Source organism: Falco naumanni, chromosome 5 (assembly GCF_017639655.2).
Source record: "Falco naumanni isolate bFalNau1 chromosome 5, bFalNau1.pat, whole genome shotgun sequence".
Classification (NCBI taxonomy): domain Eukaryota; kingdom Metazoa; phylum Chordata; class Aves; order Falconiformes; family Falconidae; genus Falco; species Falco naumanni.
In genome coordinates, this window is record NC_054058.1 from 4,046,931 (window position 1) to 4,071,581 (window position 24,651).

Genomic DNA, 24,651 nt, shown 5'->3' on the forward strand with positions numbered 1-24,651 from the left:
ACATATTAAGAATTACATAATAAAAAGCAACTTTGGTTTACTATAATCTTGAAGAGTGACTCTCGGCTAGCAGACATGTTATTCCAACTGCAGGGAAGGCTGAAGCTTTAAATGAGTTCTCGGGTCTTGGTGGGATAGATGTGAGCAAGGAATTTTAACATCTTCAAGTGACAACAGCCCATGTCGTGCCTGCAAAGTAACTGGAGCTGGTCAGCACTGCTGACTGACGGTGAAGACAGACTCCAGCAAGGGCACAGCCTGGGGCAGTCAGCATCAGTCCCAGTCAGGGAAGTACAAGTGCAGCCCTGCCAGGGGCAGAGCTCCACTGCTGACAGGTTTGACTTCAGTTTTCCTCTAGTATTTCAACATAAAATACTTCTGAGAAGTGAAGACAGATCCTTGAAAGATAATTAATGTTTGAGCAACAGCTGAAATACTGGATTAATTTCCATGCTCTGAGCAGGAGTGACAGCCTCTGCTCCCATTCAGCCTGCCTCCCTTAGAGCCACCATAAAAACATTTAAACACTTACGGATCAGGCCAGAAAAAAAGATGGAAGCTCTAGTTTTGTCTGGTTTTGGGGCAACTTCCTCCTTTATTACATTCTTCTGAAATATTCTAGAAAGTCTTAACCCAAACACATAACTCCATTTATTTTACTGAATTCACAACAGATATTTACAGAACTGTAACTGGCTTCACCCCCCAGGGGCCCAGACAGAACAGCTTGCATCCCGATCAATACTTCAATAGAAAGCGGGACAGAGCGATCCAGCTATGGAACACGGTCCAGAAACCCGGGGTCGGCTCACTGTCACGGAGACCTCGATCCCCCACGCCCAGGAGGCGGGTCTGGCTCAGTTTGACAGTGCTTTGACGACTTTTCAGGTAAGTCAGAGCCTGATTATTAGCTCTCATACCCCATTCCTGAAGCCTTTTCTTCTAAATCTTAAACAGAACAGTGAAATGTATGAAAGAGGAGTAGCCGCCTCAGGTGGTGAAGGCTCCGCAGGACAAGAGGAGGTTGTGGCAGAGCATCTGTACGTGTGCTGTCAGGCCAAGCCCAAACTCTGCTTTTGTTTTCATTTTCTTAGGAAAATGGGGGGACGTATCCAATGTCCACGGTGATGTTGGTATAAAGATGATGTTTTGTCCTGGAAAGGAGCTTGAACTCCAATGAATTCATTCCGTCATCTTTCCATGTTTTTTGGGTGTTGTGTCGGGAAGCAGGCCTGAAGAAGGAAGAATACCTGCAGTTAGAAGAACAAAGGCAATGCTTGCAACTGACACTGCGGAAGAAACCAGCCTCCCAGAGGCAGCAAGGGCTTAGCAGATGAAAGCTGCTAGCAGAAAAGCCCCAAACAATTCTCACAGAGTACAGAGAGAAGGCACTGTGTGAGACTAAACAGACCAGAGGAAGTTCATGCCGAGTGCTCTAAGCAGGGAGGGCAACTGGGACTGGAACCTCACTGGACAGGGAGACCAGAGAGGTGCCAACTACAGCCTGTAAGACCCAGGGAACTGGGAGAGCCCAGAGGCTGGCAGCAACGGTGGCCATAGCCTGCGGGAGGTGGGGGTTAAGCCAGGGTTGTTACGGAAACCTGAGATTTGAGATGATAGAGGGAAACCTGCACTGTTGGTATGGTATGAGAAGCCTCCACCGCACCTGACCCAATACCCTCCTCCAGCTCTTAAATAAAACTAAGCCTTTGCTAAGCTCTTGCATGTCTCCAAGCCTGCATCCTGCTTTCTGCTACTGTAATGGCACATCATAAACTCCCCCAGACCGAAGAGCAACTTTTTGTGACAGGGAAGTTGTAACAAAGTGCCTCTTCAAACTGAACTCCCCCTGTTTACAAAACAGGCAGCATTTTTTTTTAAAGTCTTATTCCCAGAATAATTTGACGCTTAAATCTGATATCTGTTGGCTTCCTACCTAGCGTGCGTCCTTAACAATGGGAAGAAAGTCAGAAACGAGGAGAAATCCTTCAACTGCAGAGATGAGCAGAATGATTCAGTTAAAACTGCCTGGCACCCTTCTTTAAAGGGCCACATTAAGGTGGAAAAACAAGCAGTGGCATTAGGACACTTACTGCCTCTTCTGAGGAAGATGACAGTAAGAATCAACCTGCCGCAAGGCAAAGAGCAGCCCCCCAGCCACCACCCCCTGAACAGTTACCTTCTCCACAGCTCCTGTCTCTCTGCCTCATCATCGTAGTCCATCACTTTGTAGCGCCCAAGGTGAGGTGATGTCCGGACTATTTTCATTCCCGCCAAACGAATCCTTTAAAACAAACAAAAATGTTTGCTTAGGCATAAAGATGCCATTTCTAGGCTCAGTTAGAGGAAAGTTCAGTCAGAGATGATTTTCAGTGTTAATGCAATAAAAGCAAAATGCGGAAGATTAAGGGAGTGACTTTAAGCCCACAGTGCCACGTTATCTTCTCTAGCAGGTTCTAACCAGGCTTGGCCTGGAAAGCTCCCAGCCCCAGCGCGCTTCGACAGGGTACAAAGAGGATTATAGCAAGCAGGGAATGAACAACAGCATGCAGAGCATTCAAGAGCAATTCCCACAAATCTGACAATTAAGCATTATTTTCACTTCCTTGTAAGAGCGGAGCTTTTACTGCCTCGAGGTCCCTCACCTAAATCTAAGAAAAACCAAAACAACCCAAACTTGCGATTGCTGAAAGGAAGCCAGTCCTGAGTTTCAGATCCAGCTTAAGCCTTCCTCTGTTCTTTGAGAGGTGCCATTCATTCAGATGCCCCGATTAGAGTGCTGGCTTCGTAAAAGATTAGCGATAAATACAGGCACCAGACAAACCAATGCGAGCTGCTCAGCTGCAGGACAGTTAGATAAGAAAAAAGTGAACCAAAGGCTGAGAATTCCAGAACAGAGCTCTTAAAACCAGCATTTTGGGTGACTTTCAAGCAACCCACTGCTAATGGAATCTGTGTTAGTTCACCAATAAAAAGTGCCTGTAATAGTGCTAGGGCAGGCAAACCTCCGTTATCATGGGGCAGCTCTTAGACAGAGAAAATTCCTGGGGAGGTTAAGAACAAATGTTTGCTCAATTGAGGTTATCTAACTGGCATGTTTGCAACGTTTGATTGCCTTCTGTTGAGATCTGGTACAGCAGCAAGCTGCACTGAGGCAGGAATGTTATAAAGCTGAAAGAGGCAACAGAACTGGAAATATTTGTTAGTCTAGAGCCATCAAATGATTAGAACACTTCACTGACAGTATGACATACTATTATTTCTGACTGAGTTTTAGACAAGGTTTCTTGTTTTCTGAACGAAAGCTTATTGTGCATTCAGTGAAAAAGACAAGACAAAGCAAGAATGCTAAACTGTCTTTGCTGTATCAGGTTTTGCATTGCAAGATTAAACCAAAACTATAATATGAAACAGTTAATGTATTCACTTACTGTTAAGAACCCAACAGGCTTTCCTGTAGCTGATAATGTTAACACATAAGTGGTTAGAGTAGTGTTTTCTTCTAATAAAAGGGAGATCCCGGTGTCTGCTAGGACTAATGCTATAGAGCACTGCAGTCTGCCAACAATAAGTAGCAGCCAGTATGTTTTTGCACTAACTGCTTTAATAAGCAGTATCCCAGCTAAAAAAAAACAACCACCTTTACACAGGACTTTTTTTTTTTGACATTTCAATGTCCAGTTTCAAATACTAATTAATTGTGTTGCTACATGGTTAGAAGTGCTTGAGCACCTACTAAAAATCCAAATCCCAGTAGATGCATCAAGCTGGCCATTAAAAATAGCCGGCTCATTCCTAACTTCTGCAGGTTGGGACTTCAGTATGTGAATAAATCATTAACAGGCACTGTCCATGGCCCCCACGTACCTACGGGCCAGAACAATGCTCATCATTAGTAGAAGTTCTCATGAGAAACAACACAATTTCCTTCCCTTCAAGAAAGGGCTATTTTGGGATCCACATAACCAACCTACCTGCCTTAAGAGATTCCTGTGAGGAAGTGCACTCCTACGTATAACTGGCATGTCTCTTTACCCTCAGCACTGAAACCCACATTATTAAATGCCTAAGCTGTACTAAGAACAGCTGAACAGAACGAGCATTGTAGTGTTTGATGTAAAGATCTATTTTCCTGGCATTCTATTCCTTTAATAAATGCTGTTTAGTAAATCTCTAAACAATCATACACCCTTTTAGTTAGCTTTTTCTGAAAGAAAAAGGAGGAATTCTATGTTAGCAAATCTGTCAATTCCCAGAAGAATACTGCTTTGTAAAAACTCCTACAGTCCTCGAACAGAACATTGCACCAAAACTGTGTACCTTGTCACACTGTGCAAGACCAAAAAACACACAAAGCTTTTATTGTCAGTTTAGTTCTATAAACTCCCCACGAGCTTGCCTCAGTGCAGGATGATAAAGGTGCACAGTGCAACTACAAAGCTCAATAAAGCAGCTACAGTCATGATTTTGCACTTGAAGAAATCACATTAGGCAGAGTACCCGGAATTAAACTCATTGTATTCACTTCTATAGCATGTTGCTGCCATGGCAACTAAAGTACAAAACCCCCCATCAGATCTTGCTGTCAGTGACTCACAGTAGTACACTCAGGCTTCTCCATCACCCAGCACTGCAGACAGCAGTTAGAATTCCTTGTGTTCCTTAATTCCAACTATTGGTCATTAGGTAATACTTGGAGCAGTCTAGATGCACTTAACATAACTTAAATTCCCAACTGTCTGAGAATTAATAGGTACCTTCTTGGTTCTCTTATTCATCAAGCTTGCAGATTCCTTCCCTCCCTTGGGGCCGTTAGATGTCAATGGAGTCACTTGTCAACTACTGGTAGTTACAATCCCTCGGATGCACTCCAGAGCGACTGAAGGCACAAGGATGTGAAGTAACATTCTGCCCTCGAAAGTCTGAGAAAAGCTTTGTCTTCCCAGCACACAAGGATTGGATTCATAGATACTGAGCATCTTCTGACATGAACCATTCCCAGCGCCAACAGCATTTTGGATTAGAACAATACCACAAGCACATCAAGGAACAACATCTTAGTTCCTTTCTTAGGGTAATGCCACATGTTTCACTAGCCAGCCTGGTTCTATTTTAAGCCTGTCCTGTACATTATTAGTACCTTGTAGCAATGTCATCATTTTCACCACCACTGCCCCAGTATGTGTTTGGAAACCCGTTCATCTTCATGTAATGTTCTGGAGTCAGAGCAGATACACCCCCAAAAAAGGACTTGTATGGTAGACTACAAAAGAAAGAAAGAAAGAAAAAAAAAAGCATCAGCATTGAAGGCTAATACAGTCCTCCACAAACTAACGTGATCCAAGTCCCCCATATATTACTCGTACACCTTACAGACAACTGTCATTACAACGCCAAAACCCAAAACAGCAAAACCAGTGTAATTCCTACCACTTTCCACCCCACCCTCCCCCTCAAAGACCACACTAAAACTGGTTTTGAAATTCACAGCTTGGGTCAGTTCAAAATACCTGCATCCTATCACACATCTTCCACATGATCCAGTAATTCCCACCCCTATACTTTTATTCCGGAAGGGAAAGCAGACAGAAATCTGCCGGCCGTGTGCCAAGCTGAGCTGACAGCGCAACAGGGAACTGCAGGCAAGGAATTGCTCAAGGTCGCACGCTTCCGTCAAGGATACTATTTTCTGGGGAAGTCACTACTCCAAAACTAACAGACAACGTCCTAAAGGCTGCAGCTCTCACTGTCCTCGTTCATAGCTCCTATCAGGAAGCGAACAGATTAGCATACACGCATCCAAAGCAACTAGAGGCACTTACGTGTACTGAAACTTGTCCATGGCACTAGCCATATGCTTGGGATAGTATTCATCGCAAACATAGAGATTATAATCATTCTCAGGTACAAGGTCGACATCGTGCAGGAGGAGGCAGTCCCAGTCTTCATCCTTCAGGGCTTCCCTGACACCAACGTTAAGCAGCTTTGCTCTGTTAAATGTACCATTCCCCACCTGGAAAAGAAAACCTGCGTTTCTTCACCAAAACAACAAAGACAATAAATCAATTAAAATTTACATTTGTAAAAAAAAAAAAAAGTCTTATTCAATTGGAATGAATCAAAACTGGCTGCAAATTTCATGCCCCAGACTCCGAAAATTTCAACCATTCTCTTCACAATATTCTTAACAATTGTAAGCTTTTTGGTGTCAGGGGCTACATACTGTGGGCACCCGAAGCGGCTGACTTTTAGGAGACCAGCGAGTCAATCCTCAGGTGTACACCTGCACATCGACACTTTTTCCGTGACTGCTGCTGCTTATTAAAGCTTAGAAGGAGGGGGGTGGGGGTGGCATGGGGACCAAACAACCTTAGTCAAACAAAAAAGCTTCTTCTTCACCCCAATCAACAATGAATTTTAATTAATGATTCCAAAACTTGGTCTCTTGCCACTGATCTGTTGCAACACCAGTCCATATCAGTTAAAAATGGCTGTTTGACTTGCACAGGCTGCTCCACAGCAGGGTCAAGCCAGATATTTTTATTTGATAGAAAATAAAAATATCCAACTTCACTTTAGCATTCCATCTGAACTGCTTGGCTCAGTAGCCACATTGACAAGATAGGGGCAAACCACATTCAACTCCTGAACAGCTGATAGTGCAGATTACCGCTTAATGACAACTTCAATCCTCTAGAAGGGGGGGGGGGGGGGGGGAGGGAATAGCAGAACCCATCAATAGCAGAATGATGATGTTGACAAGTGGAATGACATTTCAGTCACTAGCAGCCACAGAGATGGGACAGCATATAACTGACCTGCTCTCAATCCAGGCATAAAATGGTACTTCCACATTTCTTGTTCAGAACCTAACCCTTAACCGGGAAGCTCAGCTACGCCACCAGGCACTTTTGATTTACATTTACCTGCTGAATCAAGTAGATACTGTAACTGAGCTGCTGGCGCTGCAAGAATGGATGAATATAGTAGAGAAGATGGTGAAGGTACTTCTCCTGGTTCCTGTAGGCTATGAGGATGGCTGACTTGTAGCGGGCCAAGCAGTGAGGTGGCCTGTAGCGGCCACCAGGTTGAACAAAAGGATTTTTTTTGATGATCTTTCTTTCAGTAGGGAGCACCCTGAAGGTGATGGTTAACGGACCAACTGTAAGGAGAGACAGGAGGGGGGGTAAAAAAGTAAGATCAGTGTTTCTCAACCTTCATTCAAACCTATCAGATTAGCTATGTATGTTTACTACTCCAGGCACCAGCCCCACCACAGAGGAGGTAGCGCCACACAGATGTGCCCCCATGATGAACTCCACCACGGCCTGCTGGCCACCTCCCCAGGGCTCCCCAGGGAGGGGTGCTGGGCTCAGAACCAGGACAGCAAGGCAACCTGCCCAACGCACCCCAAATCCCAGCACAGCCAGCAAGTCCCACCAGGCTCCTGCACAGCTTGCTTTTTCCTGGTGTGGGCTCACTGCTACACAAAGCAACTGTCTTGCCTTGTGTTGCTTAGATGAAATTCATGAATAAATATATTCACTGTAAGAATAGCGCTGGAAATGAACCCAGATGAACAGACATACCTGCTTTTGCTATCCATAAGGAAAACATCCCTAAGCTTCTTCAAGGACAAAGATGTTCATAAGGATATTCAGCAGGTTGGGGTAGAAATAGTTTAAAGCCTGGGTGAATACAGCTGCTTCAGGAAATGTTAGCTTTATCTTTAAAAAGTTTCATGTTCAATTTTATGTTCTAATCACATGCCACAAGGGCTGTATTTGCTGTATTATTGAATTTTATACACTGTGACAAACAGGCAGTACTTCAAAATTTTGGGAGAAGCAGATGACAGAACTGAGAAGGAAGAAGAGAGATGGTACGTTTTCAGGAACAGGCACAGAGTAGCAAAAGAAACTACATATAATAGTTCTTCTACCCAGCACCTCAATTTTGAATACAAAACATTCCAAATATGTTCAACAGTTTTTACCTAATTAAAAAAAGTAATCTGCATTTTTATATGAATTCTTCAATTCATCACATGGAAAAAGCTTGACAAGTCATAAGTAAGAAAGAATCAACATAAGGTGTCAATCACCATTTCAACATAAGCCTCATATTGTTACAATATGAATAAACAAATTCTAGTTATTTAAATGCCTGTCCTTCTGGGTAGTGAGAAAAGATTCCAGAACTAGCAGAAGAGTTATATTTATACACAAGTCTGCATGTCTTAATGGTTTCTAACCACCATCAACTTCTAAGAAAATAAAGCACACTCGCCGAACCAGATTAAAATCTGTTACTTAAATGAACTAGGAAGAAACCTTTACCTATATCACAATTAAAAGCAGACAATTTCAATGAGTTTTAAGTAGGACCAACAATTCTCTACAGGCCATGATACCCAAAGACAATTTTTTTTTTGCATCAGAAGCCTGTGAGGCAAAATAGCTATAAATAAAATTCTTTTCCTTCCAAGCTCATAGTTAATGCCGTGGCTGTCTTAAAGCAAGTTTTTACTACCTTGTAAGTCAAGACTCCCTCTTGAACCACTGAAATAAAATATAATGTCAAAAAACTTCTATAATAAAGCATGAGAGAAAAAGAACAAATATTTAGGTCTGGTGCTTAGTACCTTTCATTTAAGCAGGGAAAGGTACACGTGTCTTCAGTCTAAGCACTTCAGCAGGTGAGTCCAGAAGATATTTCTTACAACCCATTCCATACTCAAGCCTGTGCTACAATTTTAATGAAAAAAAAAAATGGAGCCTGCACTCACCCACATCCTGTTTTAACTGACACAGAAACAACATCCCTCCACTGGGTTTTGGGGTTGGGTTGTTTTTTGGTTGTTTTTTTTTTTGAGCACTAACAAGGCTCAGGGACTAAATTTGGTGTAAGATTCAGAACTGGGAAACATTTTGCTAGTATGTAGAAGTTGGTACACCTCACATTTCCGAGGTATCACTTTCCAGTCCTTCCCTCAGTATCTAAAATGCAGGGGGAATTTGATTTTGACTGCATTACCCTCAAGTACGAATCTAGAGAACATTGCCATAGCTTTGTACCCAAAACATTAGTGTAGTTCTTCAGAGAATCATGCTGTGGGCCCACAAATCTAGGTCACATTTACAGTTAAGGTTTTATAATGTTATTACCTACTTCTATGCAGACAACTTCCTATTCTGTCTTTAAAACTACCACATTTCAGTCCAAGGTTGTTTTTAACCTGTAGTTTATGTTGCTTTTTAGATATATGAACTCCCCGATTATCAGCTCTTTTAACTAAAGCACCATTAACCGCTGATTTGATGACAACTGGAGCTTGCTAAATAGATGTTATATTCAGGCTGGATTTCAACTAAAGATCATTGTTCCAAGGAAAACACAAGAAAGGGAATTAATCCCTTTTGTTCTCCCACAAAGGCAGAGTTTTGTTTTCTGTAATGGAATCTGGGCTCTTTGTATTGCAGAGTAATATTCTGTAGCAATAATCCTTAAATTCCAAAGAATCAAATCTAAATTTGGACATAAGGGTATGATTAAGATAATGTACAACAGTTTCACTCCTGTCGTCTCCTTCCATACCCAATGGATTCATGGGCCCATATGATCCATTAGGGTAACATCTGCATTCTTCAGGTTTTTCAAGATGTCATGTTGTCCCAAGCTGCCTGGCTCCGTACCTCAGATGACTCAGCTCAAACTCAGAAACTATATGCCAAGGAAAAGGGGAAAAAAAGAAGTTAGACTGTGACTTATATCACCAAAACCTCTGGCTGCCCTACATTCCTTGGCTACAAGCTAAATTCTGGCTCTCAGGTCTCCTTCCTACCCAATTAACAAAAGGCTAATGCACTGTAATCCAATTCAAACCCAGATGCGAACAGAGTAGTTGCAGGCTGGATCAAATAGGGATAAATAAAACTGCTAAACCACAGCTTTGAGAAAGGACAAAAAAAAATAATCTTACACATACTAGAAAGCACAGGATCCCAATGCAGACAAGGTACAGACAGAATCAACATCCTGAAGCATCGAAGCAATTTCTCTGTACTCTGGCCTCTAAGATCCTTCTGTGCCTGCACCATCATACAGAGGGTGTTTAATTAATATGAAAATTTAGTGTGTAGGGTTAAAACTCACAATTCCCTGTCCGTATTCTTAGCTGCTGCCAGTGACAGCATACTCCCTGCTTGCTTTGCTTTCTAGGTAACACATTTAACTATCAGGGCGATCTATTGATTTTGACCAGATCTATCCTAAGAAAGAAACTATGTAACTCCTAAGCATCTTGCTGCACATTTAGAGTTCGCAGCTATAATTACTGATTCAACCAGAATAAGTAGGAACTTACGCAAGGTAAGCAAGTGGGAACATCAGCATGGATGAATACCTCACTGAGAAAGTACAGCACCACACACCACATTAACAGAGTTGCATTTGTATAATTCTACCACTGTTTGAATGGAAGGGGAAAACAAAAAGCAGACGAACAGTCTTAATGTAAGCACCGTTTTCTAATGACAGAATACAAGGTTGCCTCAACGTCACCTGAAAATAAATCTCAGCATCACAACCTTTCAACTTATTTTTAAATCCAAGAGAAGAGACTGCAGTGGGAGAGCATCCATTAGAAAATGTAGCAGGAGCTACTCATTACCACAACAGATGGTCACACTTATGAAAAGGTTATGACAGATGGGTGCGAAAGGGAGTAACTACTACAAGAAGGGCTTGGAAAAAAAAAAAAATCTTCTGTAGCAAGAGCAAATCATAAACAGCAGAGTTACAAACAGAAGTTTCAACTATTAAAGTCCTCAAGGGCCAAACCAACCTGTTCAGCACATACTATGCATGAAGTAAGGTACCTCTTTAAAAAAAAATAATAAAAAAACCCAGCCCTGAGTCTTCTAGCATAACTTCTTCCTGGTAAGAAGAAAAGATGAACCGAAGCAACACATCTTGTGTACAATGTAAGAAAGTCAGATTTTTAATGTAAATGCTACTTCATTCAGTTTGAGTAAGCACAACTGTAGCATGTAAACATTTTGCGTTTCCCTAAAACAAAGGTGGTGGAAACAGTCAACTGGTTACTTCTGTAGAAACTTTAACCTTTAAGGAAATTGAGTAATTTATTCACAATATTAATGAAGACACTGAGTATCTAGTACAATGCTTTACAAGTTGTCGGTCACAAAAGATTGAATGGAAACCACTATGCGTTAAAAAAGTAACATTAGTCAGCAACTCCTTAGTTCTTCCAAGGCAGAGATGTTTAGCAATTATACTTTAATTCTCACTCCACAGCCCCAGAAGAACCAAGATGCTGTAGCTTCAGGAGGTAGGAAAAAGACAGATGAGCTGCAAGCTGATCTTACATTCAAAGTTATCAAAATGATCTACTATATACATAAGTGGAAAAAGTGCTGCGCTTCATAAAAGCCCTGATGCAGAAACCATTTAAGCCATTTGGCATTCTTCCAGTTACTTTAACACGCTTTGCAGTAGACACAGTGACTTATTACCAGCTCTGAATTGGAGACTGGAGCCCTCAAGAATTGATTTGAAATCTCATTTAATGGAGTTTATGAAATTAATATTAAAAGGCATCATTCTCTCTGATGTAATGCTTCCATGAGAGATCAGTCCCACAAGAGAAGATGGTAACAACCAATCAAGACATTTATAAAGCATTTATATGTCTATTCATATGCACCCATCATACACAAAACAAAGGGCAGCTACCTAGCAGAGTAGTATGCATTTCTTGGGTGAAAAAAACCCCACCAAAACACACAAACCACCCAGAAAAGGTTGGCACATAGTAATACCAGATGGAATAATTTACTTTTTATATTTAAAAGGAAATATCACCAAGCAGAAATTAAGAAATCCAAGTGCTCTGCTGCAACTTCAGCTGAATCCATATCAATGCTCCAAATAATGTTTTACAGCTCAACTTTAATTTTTTGTGCAGCAAAACTCCCACAATTACTTTGCCTCCTATTTTTTTTCTCCCAGTCAACCTACTGTTTGTTTCTGTCTATATCTAACATGATGCTTTCATTTTAACTCTGAAGTACCACATGCAGGCCAATCCCCTCAAGACTCTCAGGGATGAGCAGAAGGAGTCTTAAAAAGATTTCATAGCTTTGAGAACACCGATTAGTGTAATTTTACTCTGTGTCTGCCTCCTCCATATACGTCACTACTCTTGCTTATCTGATGGTTTGCAGTGAAGCTGCTCAGAATTGCATCTCATTTTGTTAGGGTTTTTTTTGTTGTTGTGGTGTTGGGTTTTTTTGAGACCAAAGCTTTCTCATTTGACATTTTTCAGGACAGTGGATTCTCCCCGTAGTGGAGACAAGCAGGGTGCAGGCATGTTTCTGCCATGCTTTTTCAAAGAAAGCAATTAAGTCTGAAACATGGAATTGTAGCTTCCCTAAAGAACTGATGGGCTGTAGACAGTGATGAACAGAGACTGTACCAAGACCATTACAACTGGTACCTGGGCAAAAAGGCTCTGTACTATTTGTATTTCAGCATTTACTTAGTAGAGCTGTTTCTAAGGAAATGCTGAAGCATATACCCAAAAGTTGTCACACAATTTCATCCTACATACTGCATGTATTTCATTTAACTTCAGCAACAGATGAAGGAGGAAAATTTCCCTAAAGAACAAGCATCATTCCAAAGACTGCAGTCTAAAAAGGCTCAACCAAAACGTCCCAGCAATAAGCAACTCGACAGAAGACTAACCACAGCACTGGCTTCCCATAATACTTTCACCTGTGAACCAAGGTCAGCCATTTGCTCTTACTGTGCTCCACGTGCAGTGATCAGCTTTCCTAGAACAGCAGGCAACTATTAAGTAGTGCTCCAAGAATAAGTATATGCAAGACTCAGATATGCAGCAACCTGTGCAGTATGGAAAACCAGACAAAGAGTACCTTATACACAGAACTCTAAGAAGTAGGTGTCCCCAAACCAGCGTAAGTGCATCTTACAGAGCTCATCCATTCTTGGCTGGCAGAGTTGAACTGATTCGTTATTATCAGACACGTTCCACTTTACTGACAACAAACTTGCCTTATGGGTTTAACTTTGTGTTCACTTAGTTTCTCAACTGTTTTAGTTGTGCAGCAGCTGGATGAATGCTGCCTCTAGTACCAGCTCCAATTTGGTCCTCATGTAAACACAAATTAACCTGTGACCAGGGGAGAAGTTTCTAAGTCTGAAGGATGCACAACAATCATAGGCCAAAAAGATGACCATGAAGAGCGAGGTACCAAGCTACATTCTGATACAGGCAGTATTTAAAGCCAACGTAACCAACTTACGTTGAACTACAGGTTTGATATAGGGCTGAGGCAAAGGACCCAGGAGTTACATTGAGTCAGAAGCCTCAATGCAGTTACTCAAGTACAATTGTCGGCACATTTCACACAGGAGTGCCAAGAAAAAAAAGGGTTAGTAACTTAGTATTAACACCATGCACTGTGCTCGCTCACGTTCTGCAATCTCTGTGTAGCCAAATCCTTAAAATCAGATTTTTTTAACTAATTAAAATACTTTTTCTTGCATAATCAATAAAACCGAGTTAATTAACACACGAAAACGTTGTCAATGTATTACATCTGTATACCGCTTTTAAAGTGGAAAAGTTTGAAAAATACACAACTTGCATTTACAAAGTGCCCAGCATCCCCACGTACCAAAGCAGTGCCACCAGACGCCGTGGGTTCATACCTACCGAATATCGGTGACTGCGCCGAGCAGTAGGGCATAGCTTCTTCGTCGGGGGCCGGGGTAAACAAGCTGAGGTTTGTGTACACGTCGTGAGTTTTGGAGTAATCCAGCACCTGAGGCGAGTCTAAAAACCCACGGAACACATTTGAAGGTCCACCTCGGTAGAGTATCAGGATAAATATCGCTTGGAAGACAAACAGAAGTAGCAGAAAGCAAGGGTTTTCGACGCGCGAGAGGGACATCGTTCCCAGCCCATGCTCCGGGGCCAGGCGGGTGAGGATGTAACCGCCTCCGGCAGCCGCCTTCAGGGGCCGCGCCCCGGGGACCCTCCTGGCCACACTTCCCGAGGCGAGGCGGCAGCCCGCTCCTCCAGCGCGGCCTCCTCAGGGCGCTGGGCGCCGAGCCGCCCCGTCCCGCTCCGGCGAGCTGAGGGAGGGAAAAAGCCGTCCGAGGCCGCCCGGAGGAAAGAGAGCAACGGGGGCAGCGGCCGCCCTCATACGCCCTCACGCCTACCCCCGCGGGACAGGCTCGCTGAAGCGGGGGGGCCGGGCAGGCTCGCCCGCACCGCCCCGTACCACCGCCTCCCGGAGGCTCCCGGCTGCCCAGCCTCGCCCCGCCTCAGCCTGGGGTGCGGCGGGGAGTTCCCCCCCGGCCGCCTCACAGCCGGCAGCGCGGCCCTTCCCGCCCCGCCACCCCGCACCCGCCCCCGCCCGCCGTCAGGCGAGACTACAGCTCCCAGCATGCACAGCGGGGCAGGGCGGCCCCCGCCGGGCGGCATGCCGCGGGGCGTGCTGGGAGATGTAGTTCCCGCCGTCAGCCGGGGTGGCCGCCGGGCAGCGGCGCTGTGGGGCTGAGGGGAGAGGGGCCGGGGCCGCTGTACGCTGGGGCCTCTGTCAACCCGCGGCCGCCGGCCCGGCTTTAAATTAGTGTGCCCGACTTTAAATTAGTGATCGAACTGCGCAGAGAGGTGAACTGAAATGAATACACGAGTCGCTGCCTACCCCTGAAGGGACCCGCGTAGCCTTCACAGCGGGGGCCTCCTGTCATGTTCTGGCTGCACATACAAATCTGGGCTTTTACACCCATCTCATTCCTGACTGATTTTTTAACGAGATGGGGCTTACAAGCTGAACTGTCAGCCTGTCTGCCTGCTCTCATAATGGGTTCGCAACATGCTCCCCCTGCTCACTTAAATTTGGCAGAGGAAAAGGTCTGTGCAGGTGCTGCATCCCTACAAGGCTTCAGCGAAATTCGGCAGCTGGGTTTGCACTGAGGAGAGCAGCACAGAGGAAATTTGTGTCTGGGAGAGCACCCTCAGCTCAGCCTTCCACCCTGCTTTCCAAGGCACAGCCTGTGCCGGCTCCCCTGCCACTGCCCTGGCCCCAACCCAGGGCTGTTTGCCCTCTGAACAGGGTGGCATGGGGAACAGATGGGAGAGGGTGACAGCATTTATGTGGGGAGCTGGGAGTACTCCTGCTTCAGAGCTGGACCAAGACTTAGGGGCCATGTCTACAGGAAATTTGACCTCAGTCACTCTGCTGCACAGAACATTCAGTTTCAGTGGGTTGCTTGAGGCCTGGATGCAAATTGTCATAATCTCACATTTAATTTTAGCTTAATAGGTTTTTAAAATAAAAAATATATATATGTGTTTAACATTTTTTTTTGCCTGGGCAAAGCTTTGCTTTATTGAGACCCACCCAACGCTGCTGCTGCAAAGATTACTTTTCTTGCACACTGCTGTGAGCCTCTACCATTTACATTCTCCCTGTGCTGTTCCCACCATGACCACAGCAAACCCACCCTGCTTGTCTTCCCCTCCCTAAAACAAAGCAACACTCGCTGTTCTGCTGAAAGCTCCAGCGAGTACAATCCCACAGACAGGAAAGAATTAATCTCTGCGTCAACTGTGAAACAAACAAAGGAACCAAGATTTTCATGGTATGACCTGGGGTTGCAGATAGCAATTGTTTTAGGACCTGGTGCTGTTTTACGCTTTATCCTTTGCTTGCAAGCCTTCCTTGGCTTACAGTAGGAAATCACGATGTAGGAACAACTTGGGCAAGGCCTGCCTGCTTCCATCCGTCTCAGAAGTAGGGAGATGCTGGACCCACTGGAATTGTCCTGCGCTGGTGGCTCTGCTGACTTTCTTGCAGTCAGGGTTTAGCTGTAAAAATTATCACCATGTGTCAGTCCCTGGGCAGAAGCAGCAGGTTGGCTGGAAAGACAACAGCCTACCCCAGTCGGTGGGTTTACCTATGTGCATATGTGCTTTCACGACTGGAAAACTAACATACAACTAGCCAGATCAGCTGCAGAGGAGCTGAACAGCACATGTTTCTGGGCGGGCTGGGAGAGCTAAATCTCCAGGAACATCTCCCTCAGGAGCCTTCCAAAACCAAATGCAGTTCCTCTTCTTCCCCTTCAGCCACTGTCACTGAAATGGGTGGATCAGAAACCACCACGAGCCTTTTTCTCACAAGGTGGCAAGCTGGGATGGACTGGAGAGCAGAGTACAGATCAGAACTTCATGGTGCCTGCAGGTCTGAGCCTTTTCAAGGTCACAGTGTTCCTGTTTTAAACAGAGCCATGGAAAGCTGGGGTGTGTTTTGAATTAAAAATGAATTGGATTGCTTAAATGCAAAAAAAAAAATTTAACTGCCTGCACCAAAGCGTGGAAGGGAAGTGGCGGGCATTTTAGCAACCCCTGTGCACAGATTTATTGAGGGCAGTGATGGAGGAAAACAATGTGAGCCTGGATCTGTAAGAAGCAGGCACTGGGCTGTCTTCACAGTCAAAGGTCTGCCTTTCTCATTTTCACACGTCTGCCTGAGAAATTAAATTGAATGCATACCAAAAAAAAAAAAAAAAAAAAAAAAAAAGACAAACACCATCTTCAACAGAGCTTGAAATTAAGTTTGTGTGAGAGCCTCTGGATTGTCCCAGGGGAGGGGGCTTCCCCTCCCTCCAAGTGCAATTTCACCTCCAATCGGCCCTGAACGTGATGAGAGACTGAGAGAAGTACCTCACTCCACTCTGTTTAATAAGATTCTTGCTCTTGCTCTTTCCCCTTCTCTGCCATGCCTTGTCTCCTAGGGCCTGCACCAGATGCCTGTTGAAAATGCAGCAGAGTGTCTGGGAAGCTTGGCCCTGAAAATGCCGAGCAAAGAGGGAAGAAACGATACGCAAGTGTTAGAGTGATACCAAGCAGGGTGCTCATGCAGTGTCAGTTGATGTGTCTTATCCACTGCCCTCCCAATCCCCAGGGTTTCTATCAAAGGAAGTGGAAGGGAGTGCTGGTGGACGAGAAGCTCAACATGACCCAGCAATGTGTGCTCAGAGCCCAGAAAGCCAACTGTACCCCAGGCTGCATCATGAGAAGCACAGACAGCAGGTTGAGGGAGGGGATTGTCCCCCTCTACTCCACTCTCATGAGACCCCACCTGCAGTATTGTGTTTAGCTCTGGGGCCCCCAACATAAGAAGAACATGGATCTGTTGGAGTGAATGCAGAGGAGACAACGAAGGTGATCAGAGGGTTGGAGCACCTCCTCTGTGAAAACAGGCTGAGAGAGTTGGGGTTGTCCAGCCTGAGGAAGGGAAGGCTCCAGGGAGACCTTAAGCAGCCTGCCAGTACTTAACAGGGCTGACAAGAAAGCAGGAGGGGGACTTTTTACAAAGGCATGTAGTGATAGGACAAGGGGGAACAGCTTGAACAAGGGGGAAGCTGAAAGAGGGTAGATTTAGAGTAGGTGTTAGGAAGACATTCTTTACTGTGAGGGTGGTGAGGCACTGGCACAGGTTGCCCTGAGAAGCTGTGGATCCCTGGAAGTGTTCCAGGCCAGGTTGGACAGGGCTTTGTGCAACCTGCTCTAGTGGAAGGTGTCCCTGCCCAGGGCAGGGGGGTTGGAACGTAGGCTAGAATCATTTAGGTTGGAAAAGACCTTTAAGATCATCAAGTCCAACCGTAACTTACCATACTGCTGCTGGGAGAGCTTGTCCTGGCTCTTCTCAGAGGGGGGACAGTGAGCAGGAGCTGCCTGGCCCAGCAGAGCTCAACTGGATACGGAGCACCTGCAGAGCAGACCTCCGCAGAAGTCAGGCAGCCTGCTCACTGCCAGCAGCAGCCTTCTTTAGGTGTGACCGTGCAACGCCGCTTGCTTGCTGAGAGAGCTTGTGGCACCTTTCCCCTCTCCCTTGTGATGGAGAACTGACTGCCTGCTCTGTGTTTTGACCACCACTCACTTCTGAGTAGTGGTCAGCACCTTTGCAAAGCATTATCAGCGATGGTCACCATGTCACCAAAACGACAGCTAGAGATGCTATGAGCCTACGGAGCTTAGGCTATATTCTCCTGTCTCCTTCTGTCTCTTTCCCTTATCTCCGTATATCGCAGCAGTCTCAGGGACTGAAATATTTTTGCTTGAATTTCTTTTGTAGCATCTGGGTCAGATGAAGACTCAAGCGCGTACCCTTGAAACGAGAACAGCTAAAACGGATACATTCTCCATTACAGTCTGCTGTGTTTTCCTAGAAAAGGAGTAAGCACTTACACTGCAAGACAAGACAATGGTGCAATATCGTACTATTCACATCATATTTAATAACGCTCTAGTACCATTCAATATAAATAAATAACCATTAAAAAGTACTTTCTTGACATTCTCTTTCCTTTGTCAATAGTATTTTCTGCAGCAGGAAATGTTAGTAATATTCACTGGTTGGTGAATTGGATGAATCTCAGGGAACATGAATATCAGGTACTAATATGCTAGTAAAAATCAGGCGCTGGGATGCCTTCTCTTCTTTGAATACTTCAGGCTTGATCTGCAGCTTCCCTCCTTACTGCATTCACTTTCCCTGAAGCCTGTAACTCTGACCGCTGCTCCACGCCTGGGTTCTCCCACCCAGCTCTGCTAACAGCCATCGTGTGGCGTCTGTTACTCACCCACCCTTAGCTGATACACCTCAGCCAGCAGCAGCAGCCCTTGCTGTCCTTAGGCTGCTCTACAGGGAAAAGAGTGTTTGTGCTGAACAGGTCCAAATGTCTGCTAGCCTGGAATATCAGCTGTTGTACATCCATGCTGTCCATACAAGGTCTTGGTCCTGCACAATTCAGTGACTGACAGAATTTCTTGATTCACAGAAACTCTCCTCCACAGGGCCACACTGGGGCAACAACAGAGATGGTGCGATAGGCCTGGCCTTGAGAGCAGACTCTGACCATCACTGAACTGACAGTGTAACACATACCACCGGGATCCAGGTCCCCAGTGGGAAAAATGGGAATAATAATTTTGCTTTCTTACAGGGATGCAGAGAGAACAACTCTCTAAAAACGTGTGTGGGTGTCCTTTGCAATTGGAGTAGAACCTTGCTACAAACACCCACTGTCAGTGCCAAAACCCTATGTAGGACCCGTGTGAGACCAAAAGCCAGGGAATTAATCACCATATTCCCTCCTGTTCATACGGGCAGAAACTCTGCCCATCTCAGAGGAGAAAACGGAGGTTCATAAATCAGCTCCTTTATTCCCTTGCTCTTGCTCGTTCACCGAAACCTCAAAGAGGACTTAATCTTGGTTTCACGCTGTGTGGAAGCATTGAGCCCACCTGCCTGGAGCAGGATGGGTTGGCAAAGCCCACTGGACTGCAAGGCCTGTTACCTCCTGCAGAGGACAGGACACAAAGCTCTGACAAATGGAGAACGAAAAGTGTTTTGTGGATGCTGGGCTTCCTTCATGCTACCCAGTGTCAGCACATCAGACCCTTGCTCTGTGAGGACCTTTCTAGGGCACAGAGAAGACACTGTTTTCATGGCCCATTTGGTATTTCTTCGTGCTGAGATGGCTGGCAGGGTGGCCTTGTCGTGCTGGGCGTGTTCATCCAGAAAGACCCTGGCCTAAGCCTCACTAAACACTGTCTCCATTACTCTATTTGTTGCCTATTTTTTGATTTCTCCTGCCCCGCTCTCTGTTAGGAGGCATCTCATCCTCTTGCCCCTTCCTGCACTTCAGCGTCCCTCCTATAGCAGGATATGTGGCTGCTCGTTCCCCTTTTGAGGGAACATTGACCAGCTCCCTCTCCCAGATACCTTTCAAAAAGCCCCCATCACGGAGGCTTCCTGAGATCCCATGGGGACTATCTGCTGAGCCAGGCACTCCTTTGCACATGGTTTTACCTCACTATGATTGCTCAGGAGTCAGAAACTTAGTGCCACCCACGTCTCTTGCATAAAGGAACTGTAATTCCCTTCGCTGTGCTCCCCTCCTTGCTGTGTTTCTGATTATTTTGCCACTTTAAGACACCATTGTAAAGAAACCCCAGGGAGCGCAGAACATATGACATTCATCAGTGAACGCTAAGCTCTACTGTTCCAGGGCGAGGGGGAAACATTCGTTCTTCATGAACGCATCAGGTGATCTAAGCTAAAAAACAAAACTAAACGAGGAATAGGCAGAGAAGAACTCTAATATAAATAAATCAACAAATAAATAAGTTTCCTGCCAGCCCAGAACTTCTTGGGCAGGAGATGATTCAATTGCTCATAACTTTCCCCCAGCTGTGAAAACCTCAATGTGTTTTGAATGCCTAAAGCCTTGGTTCTCATGGCCTGAGTGAAGATGGTTTTCAAGATATGTTCAGAGGGGTTTCTGGGTCATTCGAGGAATCTTCCTGGAAAAGTCACAGCGACATCACTCCCCACGCACACACATGGTACCAACACTTGTGCTTTTAATCCAGTGCATGCTTCCTTCAGCCCTCATTTGCCACCTCCTCCTTTGTGGGCTGCCTTCCACCTGGCTGTCTTCCTGTTTTATCAAGGGAAAGGGAAACCCTTCCACGTGACACCGTCTCCTCTCTCTTCACAGCGCCACACATGCTTTTCAAAGTTCACTTGGAAGAGCTTGTCACATTTGCTATTTCAGTTGTCATCTATGTGCCCAAGAGCTGTTTCCCAATGATGTCTCTCTGCATTTCTTGATGTTCTCACAGGAGATGAGTGCAGGCTGAGGGTTCCTCTCCTGCAAGCACTTCTCACCCACCTTCACCTCAGAGAGGTGTTTTCCTCTCTGGAGGTCTAGGAAGCAAGTCTGTATACACGATTTACGGCTACTGAAGCACCTGATGGTGCAGCAGCAGGCTTCCAGGCTAGGAACAACACTTTCAAGTCCACCCATCTTTGCCCCTGCTTTCTGGTCTCTGCAGCAAGACATGGAGGGATGGCCTTTGAGGTGCAGTATCTGCGGGGTCTCCCTGAGTGGGAGAGAAACTTTATCCAGAGGCCTTTGGGCCTGGGGATCTGGGGCAGCATTTTCCAAAACCACTTCAAGCGAGGGCAGTTCAGGGTGTCAGCCAAGGCATAAGCACCAGATCCCTTCCGAACTCCCAAACCCCAAATGAGGCGCTTCAGCACAGCTCCCTCTCCAACACTGAAGGCTGATCCATGTAGGTATCTGAGTGCATCCTTCAGTGGGAAAGCCTCTCTCAGGCTAGCTTTGTTTGAAAGCTGTTTTGAGAGCATAACAGCCTCAGGCTGACATGTCTGCGTTTGTGCTCTTGCGACAACTCCTGTCCTTGAACCACTGCAGCTCGCAGCTGCTGTACTGAAGCTCAGGTTTTACAGTATGCCAGGAGAGACCTTCAGAGGCACCCGCACCCATCCTGGATTTCAGCCTGTATGCTGACACAGCCGAGAATGGAGGTCGCGTCTAATAAATTTTAACAAATGGTTAAAAACACAGAGCCTGCAGGGGAAGGGAAGCACTCCTCTCCCAGGTGGGGAACGGGAGCCAGCGCACAAAGTCAAAGGTGAAGAGCTGTAGGATTGCAGGGCACCGCATCAGCTCTGTCCCTGCTGGTTACCACCACTGGGGCAGTGGGAGCTGATCGGCGTGGTGACGTTTGGGAGTGTTTATCATCCTCCAGCAGTGGAGCAGAGCGCTGGGCAGAACAGGCAGGGTGCACAGCTGCTCTGGTTGCTGACAGACTTTGGGAACAATCACTGCCCACTGCCTCTGTCAAAAGAAACACAAGACGGGGTAAGAAGGAGATAGAGGTGTTGATACGACATCCAGTGCAACAGAGCAGGAGACACTTTTCCAACAAGGCTGTCCCCTGGCTCAGGTAGATGCCAGGCAGGCATCAGTAAACAGGTTCCTCAACCACACTATGCACAGCTTTGGGCTGGGACGTGGCTGAAGAGCTGCTTGTTCTATCCGCACTACAAAGTCCTAGCTGGGAGATTTTATTTATAAATTAGAAAAAGTTTTTGAAGGATTATTTTTCCCCTCCCCATAAAAATCATTATTTTAACCTTTCTGATAATTTTGTAGAGAAAGAATAGGAGGATGAGGTCTGAGGATTCTTGTTCAGTCTGTTTGGAAGCTCTGAAATGCAGATGAACTTCTTTCCCCCTTTCCAAATATCAGAAGGCAGGAGGAATTCTATGCTAACCTAAGCAAACTCTTCTCTCAGTTGCCTGTAAATAGATGTTAGCAATAAGAATGGGAGGGTTTTATAACATCAGTCTTAAAGTGATAGTTTCCAGGGCTTTAAAAAAGTAAAATATGAAGAGAAATTAATGTCTGTCTCCTGCTCTCAGAAGACAAACCTGTGTTTCGAGGGGGTTTCAATACAGTCAGCAGGGACGTGTCTGTCACAGCTTTCGGTTGCTCTGTGGCCCCTGTTGCAATCCAGACAATCCCAAGGATTTTCCTCATCCGCCACATCCCCCTTCATACTCTACATGACCCCAGTGTTTCTCAGAGGCCAGGCTTTCGACCAGCTTCCACATCTCCACAGTGAAAGCCTTTGTCCAGCCGAAGATGGGCTCAGAGACCCCCTTTTTGTCCCTCCTGCTTCTCCACTTTGCATAAAGAGGCTGGGGAAGTAGCTGAGGCTCTCAGCCCTGATCCGCAATCCCAGCATATCTCAGATCCTGCCTGATGGTTCTCAGGGCAGCAAAAAAAGCAGAATTTCTAGTGCAGAAAAGAAAAATGCTTTCCTTTTTCTAAATGTTGAGTTATTCTTTTTTTTTTTCTCTTGTGAAAAACAAAACCCTGATGTGTTTTATTGCTCCCCCTGTGCAGATCTGCCCTGATCTGGCGCAAAGAGTTTTTTTCCCCCCAGACTCAGCTGGGTGGTGGGAATGTGGAGAAGGGTGGACTCCAGTTGGGACAAAATATCTGCTATTTATTCAGCACCTGTTGGAGCCCGATCTTCACATAATCAGCAGGTCCCTTGACACTGTGTCTGTGGCAACCCACCAACTAGGCACACGTGCCAAGCAGCCATGCAAGCGGTCAAAGCAGAGGTTAACAGAGCACCAGACAGTGTCTGCCTGGCTCATATCTGCAGGTGTGAGAGGGGAAGGAGGCCTCTGGGAGGTCTGGGACTCATCTGATCCTCCACGAGGACTAACTGCCATGAGGGAAAGACAGAAATAGTCTCCCTATTCTGTCTAAGAACAAAATATCCTCAGGGGAGCAATTTTACCTCTTTTTTTTTTTTTTTTTTTTTTCCTCAGGGATGGCTTATCTAGATCATGTCTGTCAGGGTTCTGAAGCTCAGTGGCCTTGATAGTAAGGACCCGGTCAAGCAATTTACCTTGCAGGTGTCTCCTGAAGTGGTGTCACCTGCCCACTTAGGTCAGAGCAGCTGCCCCACATAGCAGACCATGGTGTGGAAGGGACTGTGGTCGAATTTGCTGTTAACGCACGTGAAAGCTCCTTCAAAAGCTACAGAGCTGGCCCAGCCGGCACTCTGGCCTGAACGCACCGGGGGGGCCGGCGCTAGGTAAGGGTGCTGGTGCATGAGTGGCAGTGGCTTGATCTCTCAGACTGATTGCTCCCCTTTCCCACAACAAATGACATATGAGGAACCATTCCCATGAAAATCCATAGTGGGTGTGTGGCATTGCTCATAGGGGATGGCAGAGTGTTTGGCCAGGGAGAGAGGGTGAGGATGAAAGCACCGATACACACACGGCACATTTATGAAAACGTCACATCCACACTCTGCGTCTGTAGGGGTGCAGTCAGCCCCTCCTCCGACAAGTAGGCAAGGCAGGTCTAATCTGTCTGAGGTTTTATAAGCCTGCTCATCCTTTACAAATTAAGTGGTACCTCCAGATCAGTTAACTGGATTCTAAGTCATTATGAGCTGAGTTTAGGCAGTCATAGCTTTAGCTACTGCAAACCCAGCGTGGACGGGTATGTGAAACGAGCCTGGTACTGCTAGTGGATTTCACAGAAGCACAGGTTAAAAGAAGGGCTGCTGCCTAAGCCTAGGTGTCTAGCATCATCTACGGGTTGCGAGGATATCTGATGTATTAATGAAAAGCTGGCAGAGGCAGTAAAGAGTCTGTGCCCCACAGGAGGGCCAGGTAGGCCACCCCAGGGTCCCTGCGGCAGCACCACGTGCCTGGTTTCGGCAGCTGACTCCTGTCCCGCCTGTCTGCTGCTGGGTGTGCAGGCGCTGGGATTGCTTTGCACTCTTTGTACAGCTGCCATTCAGAGATGATGAGATGACGTGGAAATGCTGTATGCAGCTACTAGTAATGCACACAGCAGGTCAGTGCAGAAGTTAAAATACTCATGACTGCCTATACAAAAGCTATCAGTTTTATTTCCACTGGTAGAGCTGAGATGAGATGTACGTTGGGGTCAGGACTGAAAGCAGCCCTGGAATATCTTCCAAAGTAGGAGTAAATCATTCAGCGTCCTGTAGTCTGCCACAGATTCCGGGAAGAGCTGGGCACTCCTAAACTGGACACCTTTATTCTTTTGGGACATTTGGGCTAGGAATCTGCCAAGGGCAAATATTGGGATCAGATGCCTTGGCAGCTGGCAGAGGAGGTCACAGCTCCTCTGAAGCCTGTTCTTCATCAG

General features: G+C 45.8%; 2 protein-coding genes across 5 annotated transcripts in view; both read right to left on the minus strand.

Annotated features, from left to right (window-relative positions):
* Positions 1–628: 628 nt before the first annotated feature.
* LOC121088440 (beta-1,4-galactosyltransferase 3-like) lies at positions 629–14,429 on the minus strand. Of its 2 annotated transcripts, XM_040594516.1 has the most exons (7): positions 14,337–14,351; positions 13,766–14,187; positions 6,927–7,162; positions 5,823–6,013; positions 5,141–5,263; positions 2,180–2,284; positions 629–1,232 (listed from the first exon to the last, which is right to left on the minus strand). In XM_040594516.1, exons 2-7 carry the CDS (start codon positions 14,001–14,003, stop codon positions 1,091–1,093), a joined length of 1,035 nt encoding a protein of 344 aa, XP_040450450.1. In that variant the 5' UTR covers positions 14,004–14,187; positions 14,337–14,351; the 3' UTR covers positions 629–1,090. The 2 variants fall into 2 exon arrangements, with proteins under 2 accessions (XP_040450450.1, XP_040450449.1); XM_040594515.1 differs by having other exon boundaries at positions 13,766–14,429.
* A 3,891-nt stretch (positions 14,430–18,320) lies between these two features.
* The window catches only part of LOC121089525 (galactosylgalactosylxylosylprotein 3-beta-glucuronosyltransferase 1-like), a 31,242-nt gene continuing 24,911 nt past the window's right edge, over positions 18,321–24,651 (minus strand). For all 3 annotated transcript variants that reach the window (XM_040596833.1, XM_040596832.1, XM_040596831.1), the window contains exon 6: positions 18,321–21,777. The gene's annotated coding sequence lies outside the window, so the exon portion shown is untranslated. The remainder of the gene's footprint in view (positions 21,778–24,651) is intronic.

What these genes read in the sequence shown, in the direction of transcription:
- LOC121088440 (XM_040594515.1), bottom strand. Translation starts at nt 14,003, where the DNA reads ATGTCCCTCTCGCGCGTCGAAAACCCTTGCTTTCTGCTACTTCTGTTT. An exon ending in GGCGCAGTCACCGATATTCG is followed by an intron (nt 7,163 to 13,765) that starts GTAGGTATGAAC and finishes CTCTCCTTACAG; the next exon opens with TTGGTCCGTTAACCATCACC. An exon ending in AATGATGACATTGCTACAAG is followed by an intron (nt 2,285 to 5,140) that starts GTACTAATAATG and finishes TTTGTTTTAAAG; the next exon opens with GATTCGTTTGGCGGGAATGA.